The sequence below is a fragment of the Rhipicephalus sanguineus genome, chromosome 9 (assembly GCF_013339695.2).
Source record: "Rhipicephalus sanguineus isolate Rsan-2018 chromosome 9, BIME_Rsan_1.4, whole genome shotgun sequence".
Classification (NCBI taxonomy): Eukaryota; Metazoa; Arthropoda; class Arachnida; order Ixodida; family Ixodidae; genus Rhipicephalus; species Rhipicephalus sanguineus.
The window spans coordinates 35398697-35411446 of record NC_051184.2 but is presented as its reverse complement, the minus strand read 5'-3'; the positions used below and the strand labels follow the sequence as shown (position 1 = coordinate 35411446).

At 45.4% G+C, this 12750-nt stretch overlaps 2 protein-coding genes across 2 annotated transcripts in view; both read left to right on the top strand.

Moving 5' to 3' along the window:
* Positions 1-7951, top strand: part of LOC119404972 (zinc finger protein 821) — a 39761-nt gene extending 31810 nt beyond the window's left edge. Inside the window, exons 3-5 of the mRNA XM_037671714.2 lie at positions 720-829; positions 940-1072; positions 7730-7951. Of these exons, the coding sequence (XP_037527642.1) occupies positions 720-829; positions 940-1035 (206 nt within the window). The 3' untranslated portion in view covers positions 1036-1072; positions 7730-7951. The remainder of the gene's footprint in view (positions 1-719; positions 830-939; positions 1073-7729) is intronic.
* A 3223-nt stretch (positions 7952-11174) lies between these two features.
* On the top strand, positions 11175-12192 carry LOC119404975 (nuclear cap-binding protein subunit 2). Its single transcript, XM_037671719.2, has one exon. The coding sequence runs from the start codon at positions 11347-11349 to the stop codon at positions 11803-11805; it is 459 nt and encodes a 152-aa protein (XP_037527647.1). The 5' UTR covers positions 11175-11346; the 3' UTR covers positions 11806-12192.
* The last annotated feature ends 558 nt before the right edge of the window (positions 12193-12750 follow it).

Below are 12750 nucleotides of genomic sequence, written 5' to 3'. Positions count from 1 at the left end.
AGATGACAGCTGGGAAAGTTGAGGAAATTTTGGGGCAGCTGTAAGATGTGGTGGCAGAAGAACGTTTAGGTGTACTATTCAAAAACGAGAGTGTGAGAGTCCATATTAGAGAGGAAGCAAGCATTTTAGTTAGGAGGCACTGGAGTTTGGCAGGTCATGTAATGCATCTCTACTAGAGTAGCAAGATTGCTTCCACACGAGGGCAAATGTAGTGAAGGGTGGTAAGCAATTACACTTAAAAGTGTAGATCAGGTGTGATCAGCAAAGTCATGATTGACTTTGCTGGAGTGAACTGGTTTGCTGGAGGTAACCAGGTAACCAGGTTTCCAAATAACTGGAAAAATACTTTTATCCTGAAGTGACGACCATGATGAAAGTAAGAAATAGAATCAATGGTGAACACTCAGCCTAGTCATGGTGGCCGCATTTCAATGGGGGCGAAATGTAAAAGCACCCGTGTACTTTGACATCAATTCTGAGCCACCCACTACAGCTAGTGTGTACACCTCATAATGATGTTGTGGTTCTAGTGCAGAAAACCCTGCAATTTATTATTATTTTTTTTTAAGTTCCGGAAGAATGGTCGATGCTTTCACTTGTATTTAAGTATACCACAACACTGGCATACCGAATTTATGATTGCATCCTAAAAGTAATCACTTTACTACTATTATCAGGACGATGTCCTTCAGAGGACTAATTGCGCAGCAATGTGGCAGGCGTGCAGACGTGCAGCTTCAACATGTCGGTGGGAACTCAGACCAAGGCCTGGCGTGCATCCACGTGCACAACCCAAATGAGCGAGTGCTGTAATGCTGCTTCTTCACCGGTACGTGTTTATATTTTCAGCCAATTAACTTATCCTTGAACATGTGTGCCAGCCAAGGTAAAAATAGCGAGGCCACTTATCTTGATGCCACATGTGCACCGCCCTCGCAGGATCAAATATGCGACTGCGACGCCTCTAAACCATGCCACAGCAGCTTGCCGGCGAAGGACAGCGAACACGATGTCCACGCAAACTCTCAACGTTGAGATCATCGCCAGCACATGGATGACGTGATAAGCTGCTGTAAGTGATGCTGATATAGGTGTCATTCTGGTACATGTGATGCTGTTAACTGCATGAAAGTTGACACTGGATTTTTTCTCTAATGTATTTGGAGTCTGACCGCTGAGGTAATGGGATACTAAAGACAAACGTGAGGCTGCGTGATGTTAAAATTTGCAAAGTGTCGCTTTTCCTTAAAGCAGAAAATTCGTCAATGACGAAAAGACGATAACCCAAGACACAATTGATTCTAGTACTGCAATAGTAACGGTCTTATTTTGCTATATGCTATATTATATGCTATATTTTGTGCCACTTGTATATTTGGTAATTTGTGTGTTATGGCCACACTTTTCAGGCTAGATATGGATTCATATTTCTTGATTGAAGCCTGTACTTAAGGAATACAAACCAGTAAACCAGTACCATAAGCATAGTGAGGGCAGAAGGGGGGGGGGGGATCCAAACCCCCTGAAATTTTTAGTTTGTATGTGTGTGCATTTATATGTGTATACAGTTAAAACTATAGTGGCTGTGGATCCGCTGTAGATTTCTTCCATTATGTTTATATAGGCTTCATCGATGCCCTGATTCCGCAGTGCCTGCATGACTGCTGATGTCACCACCGAATCAAATGCCTTCTCGTAATCTATGAAGGCTATGTATAGGGGTTGGTTGTATTCCGCGCATTTCTCTATCACCTGATTGATGGTATGAATATGGTCTATTGTTGAGAAGCCTGTACAAAATCCTGCCTGGTCCCTTGGTTGATTGAACTCTAATGTCGTATTAATTCTGTTAGCAATTACTTTTGTAAATAGCTTGTAGACAACGCACAGTAAGCTTATGGGCCTGTAATTTTTCAGGTCCTTCACGTCCCCTTTCTTATGGATCAAGATGATGTTGGCATTCTTCCAAGATTCTGGTATCCTCCCCGTCGAGAGACACTTCGCATACAGGGTGGCCAGTTTTTCTAACATAATCTCTCCACCGTCTTTCAACAGGTCTGATGTTACCTGATCCTCACCAGCGGCATTGCCTGTTTGCATTCCTTTTAGGGCTTTCTTTACTTCTCCTGTCAATAATGGTGGGATGTCCGATTCCTCTGCGCTAGTACTGCTTCTTACGTTATCATCCTGACTGTCTCGGCTGCTGTACAGATCTCCGTAGGACTCTTTCGCTACCTCAACTATTCTATCCATATTGTTTGTGACCTTGCCTTCCTTGTCCCTTAATGCATACATCTGATTTTACCGGTACTTACCTACGAAGCAGAAACCTCGAGACTTACAAAGAGGGTTCAACTTAAATTGAGGACGATGCAGCGAGCGATGGAAAGTAAAATGATAGGAAGAGAGCAGAGTGGGTCAGGGAACAAACGGGGGTTAAGGACATCATAGTTGAAATCAAGAAGAAGAAATGGATATGGGCCGGGCACGTTGCATGTGGGCAGGATAACCAGTGGTCATTAAGGGTAACTGACTGGATTCCAAGAGATGGCAAACGCGTGAGGGGGAGACAGAAAATTAGGTGGGTAGATGAGATTAAGAAGTTTGTAGGTATAACGTGGCAGCAGAAAGCACAGGACAGGGTTGATTGGCGGAACATGGGAGAGGCCTTTGCCCTGCAGTGGGCGTAGACAGGCTGATGATGATGATGACAGTTAAAACTCGATCTGACGGAACACAGTTTTATGAAGTTTCTGATCTAACGAAGAAATTTTGATTCCCCAGCAAATACGCATAGGGCTCAGTGTTATCAACAAGAACTAACGAACTAACTTGGCCACCAAACCCGAGTTAACGAAGTTTTTCTAAAAATACCCAACTAAAGAAGCGCTGATTTCCTTACAATTTTGCAGAGACTGTTTTTCTTCAAGTGTGCGGTCTAATGCTACCGCATTAAAACATCTAGGCACCCTACTCACGATCCTAGATTTAGCTTAATGAGGCTGCACGCCACGCCCATCCATGGGGCAATGGACTTGGCAGTCGGTAGCGCTCTTACGTGTTAAATGGTGCTACGGGTGGGGGTGGTTTGTTTTGTGGTTTCAGGGCACTAATCGTCTCCTTGCAACTGTCTGGCCCGGCCTGCTCGCAAAATCACTTCATTCGTTCTCCGCATCTCCGCATACTGTTCGCCCGTCATTGCTTTACGTAACACCCAGGGGCGTAGCCAGGGGGTTGTAGGAGGGGCATTGTAGTCTTGAATACAGCCGACTACTTACAAGAAGCATACCGTGAACTAAATGGCTCAAAGTTTTACGAGCGCCTCCCAGGGGATCCGAGAGATAAATACTACGCGCGTATCGTAACAACAGAACTGAAGAAACTGTTGGACGCAGGAAGAATAACACGCAGTGAGCACAAACTAATGCGACCAGCACACCCTAGTCCAGGTCACTTCTACATACTCGCAAAAATTCATAAACGCGGTAACCCAGGCCGACCAATCATATCAGGCATAGGTACAGTAACCGAACCCATATCGGGGTACGTGGACAAATTAATAAGCCACATTCCTTGCACTCTCGCGTCGTATGTAAAGGACACCACACATTTTCTTCGAGATATTGCAGATCTGTGCATGCCGAAAGATTCGTTCCTAGTTACCCTTGATGTGACCTCATTGTATACAAATATCCCTCACGATGATGGCGTAGCAGCATTAAAAAACTTGTGCACACACCATAGACAACCTGACACCCCAGATTTTCCTGCCATCGCAAGTTTGACGAGGATGGTCTGGGAATTGAACTTATTTGAATTCAACCAGGAGTACTTTCGACAAATTAGCAGACCCGCTATGGGTACCGAACTTGCGCCAAATTATGCTAACATTTTTATGGGAAAGCTAGAATCCGAATTTCTGTCCCGAACCTCCTTGAAACCACTCTTATACAGAAGATACATTGACGACATTTTTCTCATTTGGAACCACGGCGAGGACGAGCTGCTAAGCTTTATCGACACTTACAATGCTGTGCATCCAAACATGCACTTCGCACACACCTACTCGCAAGTAACCGTAAATTTTTTTGACGTTACCATAACGATAGAAGATGACAAACTTTCCACAACCCTCTACCGCAAACCAACGGATCAACAACAGTACCTCCATTACCAAAGTGACACCAGCGCCATTGTAAAAACAACATTCCATACAGCCAGGCCCACCGTTTTAAGTGAATTTGCTCAAGAGACGCTGATTTTGACATGAGCTCACAGAGGCTAAAACTTATGCTCGATAAACAGAAATACCCTCCACATGTAATTGATGACGCTGTTCAAAAAGCTAGAAAACTGAAGTGTGGTGACCTTCTTAGGAAGCGGCCACCACAACACAACCTGCAACATACAAACCTGTGTTGAACTTACAGCACGAACTTCCCCAATGTAAACTTAAATGACATTACAACATACTGGAACAAAGTGTACGTCTGAAACGTGCATTTCTATCCGCCCCTGGCGTCGTTTACCGACGATCACGCAACCTCAAAGACACACTTGTAAACTCCCAAATCAATACTCCAACTCCCAATAATTCATGCCGACCCTGTCTAAAGCCTCGATGTCTTGTATGTAAGGCGATGCGAGAGACAAGCAAGGTAACCAGCACACAATCCAAGTTTTCAATTAACATACGAGGAAATCTGACATATGATTCCTTTAATGTGGTATATCTACTCGAATGCAACGTGTGCAGCATGCAATACATCGGACAAACTGAAACACCATTTAGGATTCGTTTCAATAATCACAGAGCCCACGCAAAATCAGCCCCAAATCTACCTCTATCAAAACACCTTAACCTTCCCGGCCATTCATTCGACAAATTATCAGTTGCACTCCTAGAAACGGGATTTAAATCAAACCGGGAACGTGAATAACGTGAGTCATACCTCATACACCGGTTTAACACCCTCGAAAGAGGCATAAATGAGAACCCGGGTACACTTGCAGCAATTAAAGCACTGTAAATTAATAATAAACATAACAATTGAAGATTTCGCGGCACTGTAACTGCGACGGTGACTGGACAGTTGGAAATATCTTTTATTGTCACTATTCTCTCTGAAGTACTACTGTCGTCTATTTCCATCTCTATCTTACTAACCGACCAGTGGTTTTAAACTTGACATGTCTAACAGCCACTGCGTACACAACCAAGAGACCCCGAATGCAGAATTCCGGAACAAACTAGTATTTACATTAAACATCTGTTTGCTTCTCCTTGCGGCAATGCGCGGTGTTGCATTGCTGCAAGGAAATGCTGTCCCTCTCGAAGCGAGACGTCGCCATAGTAATGAGTTGTTAATATCTCAACTCCTTGAAGAACCTTTTCTGCCCATGCCGCCCCGCCAGAGCCGCGGGGCGCCGTCCTGTTGAGGAACAATATGCGAAGGGAGGGAAGGATAGACGAAAGACTCCAACCGATTGCTCCACCACTGTTGTCCACTCAAGGCCGTCGACACTTCAATGGTGACTGTCGGTAAAAAAAAGGAGGGGGCGAGACACAAGCGAGTAAGTCGTTGGACGTGCACTTCCGCACACACCAGCCCTTCCCATTGCCGGCCACTCGTACACGTCGTCTACATTAAAGGTGCCGCCACCCGAACAAACACAGAACGCAATGCTCCAAAGATATAAGCATTGACGACGCCACTTGCATAGCGCAGTGACCCCTGGAAATTTCTCCGCCTCGTGTTTTTCTTTTTCCTCCTTTTCTTCCTTTTTTTTCTTTTTTCCCCTCTTTCTTTCTCTCTTTCTCATTTTTCGTACAAGACTGTATAAATGTGAGCGCAAGCAACATATGTACCCTTATTCCTGATGAAGGCCAGACTCTGGTCGAAACTGTCGAAATAAACACTTTCGTTATTACTGTTCTCACGGAGGATCTACCTCACTGTTTGCAACGCTATGGCCACTTTCGCCACCATGCCTGCCTGTGTGTGTGTGTGTGTGTGTGTGTGTGTGTGTGTGTGTGTGTGTGTGCGCGCGCGCGCATATATAAGCATAAAGGTTCAGTTTTGTTATAACGCATTCAAAAAGTTTGGCAGAATACGTAAACAAAATGGTGGATGAGCAAGCGGCCAGTGTGTGTCCAAATGTGGTACCTGCTAGCCGTTACAGACAACGAGCAGTGTTGAAAAATTTTTTATGCAAAGCTCTGTATTTTTGTCTGCCTGGTCTTTGCGTCCGTCTTTATTTGTGCTAATTTCACTTTGTTAAAATGCAGGACCACCTAGCCTAGCAGTGTGTCCTACTGAAGCTCTGTACGCTTACCTAACTGGGGCTTTTGAAAGACATTTCGGACTCGTTTACATCACTATTTTATGGGCTAAATTTGTGGTGTGGGATGTGTCTAGCGAAGTGCGAATCCCAGCATAAGAACATAACAATCGTTTATTCAATTACGAGCAGCAGTGGGCGAGCATGCCGACACTACGCTCGTCTGGGTAGCAGAGCAGTGATCCTCTTCCAAGCTTGGCAGCTTGGTTTTGTAGCCACCGTTGGTGATGTATACTTCGGATGATGCTACGGTGGTGCTTTGGCATATCCAAACGCAGTGAAGCGTGTAACCGTGTCGCGCCGGGCTGAATGATAGCGAGGTGTAGGCTGCACGACATGATGCACAGAGTGTGTCGCCACAGTGTAAAATAATCCTAGTGCAGTAAAGTAGGATATAAAAGTATCATTAAAAATATATAATCAAGACTAAATGTGTTTTATCGCTGGCAGGATACACCGTCTGGCGTAGAGAAAGGTGCTTAGCACTGGAGCGCACGCTGGACACGTCAGACCAGGCTGAGAATGGGGAGGGGGCTCTCTCTTCATTCAGAGAATGCATGTAACAATGGGTTACAGAAAATCACCGTCGTGCAGCACTCTGTGACATACCACGAGAAACCGAAACTGGTCGAGGGTCAACAAAGACTCTAAGATTAATAACATGCAATGCGCGACACCACAAAATGTACAATAGAGTATTAATTAGTATAGGAAGAAAACTCCATTAAGAAGACATTATAGACTTTACGTGAGGAGTAAGATGAAGAAATGGGCAGGTAATATAATGAAAGGCAAGATGTTGATTGTCATTAAGGGTAGTAGACTGGATTCTAAGAGAAGGCAGGCATGATTGGGGATTGCAGCAAGTTAGGTGGGCATATGACATTAACGTTGCTGGGATAATTTGGCCACAGCAGGTGCATGAGTGGAATAATTGAAGAAATGTGTGAGAGGCCTTTGTCGTGCAGGGGCCGTAGTCAGGCTGGTGGTGATGGATTATGATGAGGCTCCTGGGCATATACCAGTGGTAGTATTCTGTAAGTGTTCACTAAGTTGACTGCCCATTCCAGCACGCTCTAATTGATTAAATCTTGAGAACAAGTTTGCTGGCACCAATAGTAAATCCATGCTTTGAACTCTATCCACTCAGTGCAAGCTTGAATGGACAGTCCATTTTAGTAGACACTTACAAGAAACCACCCCAGCACTGTTTAATGTGGCCCAGTGTCTGCTAACTGCTGCCTTAATGTTCGCTGCTATTGGCTGGTGTTGCCTGTGCAGCTAATACTTTGTACACAAGACAGTTTGCTTTAGGTAAATTCACTGCCATTTTATGTGAGTTGAGTTTTCCAGTGCACTCGCCACAAGGACCTTTTCTGACATGCAGGAAGACCTTGGTGTCAAGAAGTGCTTCCGTGATGCCACACACCTCGGACTATGCTGCGGTACTACCCATGACAAGGAGTGCTGAGTCATTCTCTGGCAATGCAACCAGTTCCGGGGATCCAATCCGTCACATGCCGCCGAACTACCAAGTGGAGGTTCAGGACAAGGAGGAAAGAAGCGTTAACAGAGCGCAGATGCCAACAGCGATGTCTGTCAATAAAGGAGCAAAAATATCGTCCTTCTTTCCGTGCATTTGGCACCAAGCCTGTTTGAAAATATCCCTTCACCTTATTCAGGTGCATGGTCAGGTGAAAATTTTCATCTGTGTGATCACCTGAATCATTCACTCAGTTGGACAGGAGAAAATTTTATCTGACTGATCACTTGAATCATTCACTCGATTGGTCAGATGAAATTTTCGGTGCAGAGATTGTCAAGTTCATTCCTTGGTTGCTACGCATGTTAACCCATGAGGAAACTGTTCTCATTTGTCATCAAGCTGTCTGCTTTTCACCTTTGAAACATGCAGAAGCGGAGCCTTAAGTGCAAATGTGTGCAATGTCACCATCTTTGTTGTGAAATTACTGTGAGACGTCTCTTACACATGAGACTGTGTACTGTCCTCACTTCTTTCAGTCCTCACTTGAAGCGAGTCTGTGAAGGTGTTATTGAATGGCATGTGAAGCAAGAAGCACTTTCAGTTGATCGTAGAGCTGTGAAATAGAACGTTCAATGTCTCAATCCTAAAGACCATAGTCACATGTGCACATAGGCGGAGAGTTGTCATTTTCCCAGAGGGGGCGGGGGCTGCACTGGCTTTTCCACATTTCTCTCTCCACACACACACACACACGTATGTATATATATATGTAGTAAAAGCTCGTTAATTCAGATTTCACGATACCGGAAAAAATGTCCGAATTAACCGAATGCCGAACTAACGAATGAACAGGAAAAACATTAAAATCAAATTGGAGAAGCATACCTTTATTTGCTGAAGTATTTTGTAATGGCCGTCTGCATTTTCGCGCAGATTCCGGCTGACATTACAATTTTTCTTAACTCTTCCAAATGGCCAACAGCACGCAAACTGTCGGAAGTGCTCAGGCAAACGTCCCCTAATATCAAAAGCGCCTCCGAGACTTCCCATGAGGTGCGATGAGGTCGCGGCTGCATCTCCTCGCATGACTCTTCGTCAGAATCGTGGTCTTCCTGGGCGCCCGTGACATCATTAAGAATTTCTTGATCGGTCAGGAAACCAGTCGTCGGTCGGTCATAACGTGCCGTCTCAATTCGCCGTTCTTCAGAGTTTCCAAAATTTCCACTTTAGTCGCCAAGTTCCCTGACTGATTGTGTCGGGATTGCTTTGTATTCTCAGTAGCATTTTTGTTTTCTGAAAACCAGTCGCTACGCGATTCAAGACTCAGCATATTCTGCCCATACAAATCCATTTGAGGGCATTTTCAGCTGAATGTTTCACTCGTCACATGGTCCATGATCCGAATTTTAAAAAAGCCTGAAATGGGGTGGGGGGGGGGGGGGGGGGGAGAAGCGGGCATAAGTAGCCCCCTGCAAAATAGCTGCCAGACAGAACGGCCAACAGTTCGTTGTCAGTGGACGGGGACCTAAGCCGAGACCTTGACAAATTTCTCGAGCTGGCGCCGAGGGAGCTCTGCCCCCTATGAAGCAGTCCGGGGGGGGGGGGGGGGGGGCTTTCCAGCCCCCCCGTACTCTCCGCCTATGCATGTGCATGTCACTTTCTGTGCATAACGGCATCTATTGCCTTGTCATCTTTCGTTTGGCGATTTATGATTCTGATGCACATAATACATGTGTATTTTGTCTGTGCTCATCACGTCACTTTCATTAGATACGGCCAGTGTATCTGCCTTGTCATGTAGATACTGCCTTGTGTTTCATTCAGCATATAGGAAAACTTTGTATCTTTTGTTGCATTTCTTTTCACTCCTTTGAAGTCTCTTTTGGACTGACAAGGAAGCCAACAAACTTTGTTTTGAGGTAACTCTGCTGGTAGACCTCATTGAGCTCTCCGGTAAGCCATTAGAAAATGGACAGCCTTGATGACAGCCAGAGATGGTGTAAGCATTACATGTGCCAATGAAAAAGATGTAACAATCCTAATTCAATTTCATCCATTCTCACTTTTCGTGAATAGTCGAAAGAGCACTCCACCTACATTGTCAGCAGGATGAGCCTGTCATTGAAAGATGAAGAATAGTTTCATAGATACGATTGAAAGTACTAATTGCTATGCTAGATCTGCCCTAGCTGCTGCAAGTTCAAGACAATTTCGTCAGCACTCACAAATGTAGTAGTGAGAAGGGCAACACTGCTTAGTACTGTTGTTGGGGCTGACATTGGTGCAATAAGCAGTCACTACTCGGAAAGCACGCTATTGAACATTCTGTGCAGTTTTCAGTAATGATGCTTCCGGCCCTGCGGTGTGCCAGCCATACAGCAAAATGTTAGCAGGTGCAACCTTACATGCTCGACACACTTGCTTTTGCAACCAAGTTCATGAGCCTTCCCTAATTTTGGTGTGTTCTTTTCGAAAATACCAGTAAACCATTGGAAGCTTTTGTACTTGTGCATTCCTCTGTGCTTGCACACATTGCTGTGTTCTGTGTGTTGGGAAGCTCAGGTGTGCAGTGCTGAATAAACGCTGCTAGATCTAATCCTTGTATGGCACCTATCGCCTGTTGTGCACAGTATCCTAGAGTACAGTGCTCGAGAGTAAACACCATAAAGGTGGAAAGTATGCGTCCTGTACCACTATAGTGATTTAGATCAGTTCTAGATGCATATCAGACAGGGCACGCTTCACCCTTAAACTTGTGTTGACTTCTATGGTTGCAGTATGTAATGTGGCTCTGTGAATCCTAGCTCTAATGCTGCAGCCAATGACATTGCTAGGGTTTTACCGTGGAATGTAGAGGTTGACTTATCCACAAACAGTCAGCGGCTACTTGTCATTCTATAGAGCAAACTGCAGCGTGATTAGGAGCTTTGCAACATTGGACAAGAAACATGCATTGGACCATTCTGTTCTTGTGGGACATTCACAAAGCCACAGCTGACGGTAAGTAATATTCACAGTTCTTTGAAGTTGAGCCGCACGCTGTCTAGAGTATACCCTGGTTATGGTGGCTAGACCCTGGTCGCCTGTTCTCTAGTAAAACCCGCAACGTGTCCGTTAAATATACGCGGCAATTTCGCCTTTCACCTGCAGCAACAGCTATTTGGAAATTACGCGGTTTCAGTTTCACTTTCGTAACCAAAAAAAAAAAGTTCGTGACGTCGTGCTCGCCTTATTGTAAATAGTTTACTGTATTCTTACTACTTTTTTTTCTCAGTCTTAGCCAAGGTGGTTTAAATAAAAATTTTATTTTAACCTCCTGCGCATACGCATCTGCGGCGCTTTTGTGGCAAGTCTGATAGGCTTCCGTGTGGCGAGTGTTTGCTGCCTGTGTGCGGTCTTGTTCAACGTTCGCGTTTTTCGGCGGCATTGACGCTTTTGAAACGTTTTCGCCGGCTCATCTTAATTAAGAAGGGCGAAGTGTTCGGCGACGTTTAAGAGAGACGCAAGTGTCGTGAACCATGACGGCCGATCTGAGTTCCTACCGGGACCAGCACTTCAAGGGGAGCCGAGCGGAGCAGGAACGGCTGCTCCGGATGAGCTCGACGCTCTACATCGGCAACATGTCCTTCTACACTACCGAGGAACAGATCTACGAGCTCTTCTCCAAGTGCGGCGACGTCAAGAAGGTGATCATGGGTCTGGACCGCTTCCACAAGACTCCGTGCGGCTTCTGCTTCGTCGAGTACTACACGCGCGCCGACGCTGAGAACGCTATGCGCTACGTCAACGGTACCAAGCTGGACGACCGCATCATTCGTACCGACTGGGACGCCGGATTCATCGAGGGACGCCAGTTCGGACGCGGAAAGAGCGGAGGCCAAGTGCGAGACGAGTACCGGACGGACTACGACAGCGGTCGAGGAGGCTACGGCAAGCTAATGGCACAGCGCGTAGTGCCGCCAGCAGCGCCCGTCTAGTCGTCCAGGAAACTGAGTGTGAACTAACTAATGGACAGTGGGTGTTTGCACTCGAATGCAGGACGTTTTCACCTGATGTGTTAGCGAGATCGCCGGATGATGGGCTCATCTTTTGTTTTTTTGCGGAGTGTCTTTCTTCTCGACTACCGACCGTGTTGTTTTTTCACACAAAGCGCGTTTTCACACTTGGTGTGTTTGCCCCCCATCCCCCGCCGTCCCATTAGGCCAAAAAGTGCTTTGTTTATCAACACTGTGTTTTTTGTATCTGTCATGCGTGCTTGGAGCGTGTGTGAGGGTCTTTTCAGGAGGATTCCATAAATAAATGCTTTCGTCGCATAAGTAATGCTAAGGTCCTTTCCTAACGAGTGGCATTCGTTACGAATGTCTTTCCTCATACATGAAAAAAAAAATTGTCAGAAGTATCGTTGAACTAGTATTCATTATTGACCAAATGTACTTGTGTTGGGCGAATGCGTAGATGATGGCTGATCATAGCAGATGGGCAGGAATCTTCGGCCAAGACAAATGTTTGATAGGCTGTAGCTTTCTTAAGGATGAAGGTTGTGCTAAACTATAACAACTGACACCTGCCAGCAGTTACTTCTTGGCTGCGACACATTGCTGTCGGTATGAGGTCGTCAAGCTTTACTGCGTGCCTTTAGACGCGAATGAAATGCACAAGGCTCTGGAGTACAGGCTCCCGTCTGTCCTTGGACTATAACAGTGCTGATTTGGCCAGACTGGCACGTGTTGCAAATTTTGAGGAAGCAGCGCTAGAACTAGACAATGTGTACAAATGTCTCTAGGGTTATTTACATCAACTGCATATTGTTAAAAATAAAGTCCCTCCACTTCATTCTATACAGTTTTTGGTTGAATTTTGCCAAATGGCTGTCATATTCTGGAATAACACATCTCGAGCTAGTTGGTTGATCATAACAAGGC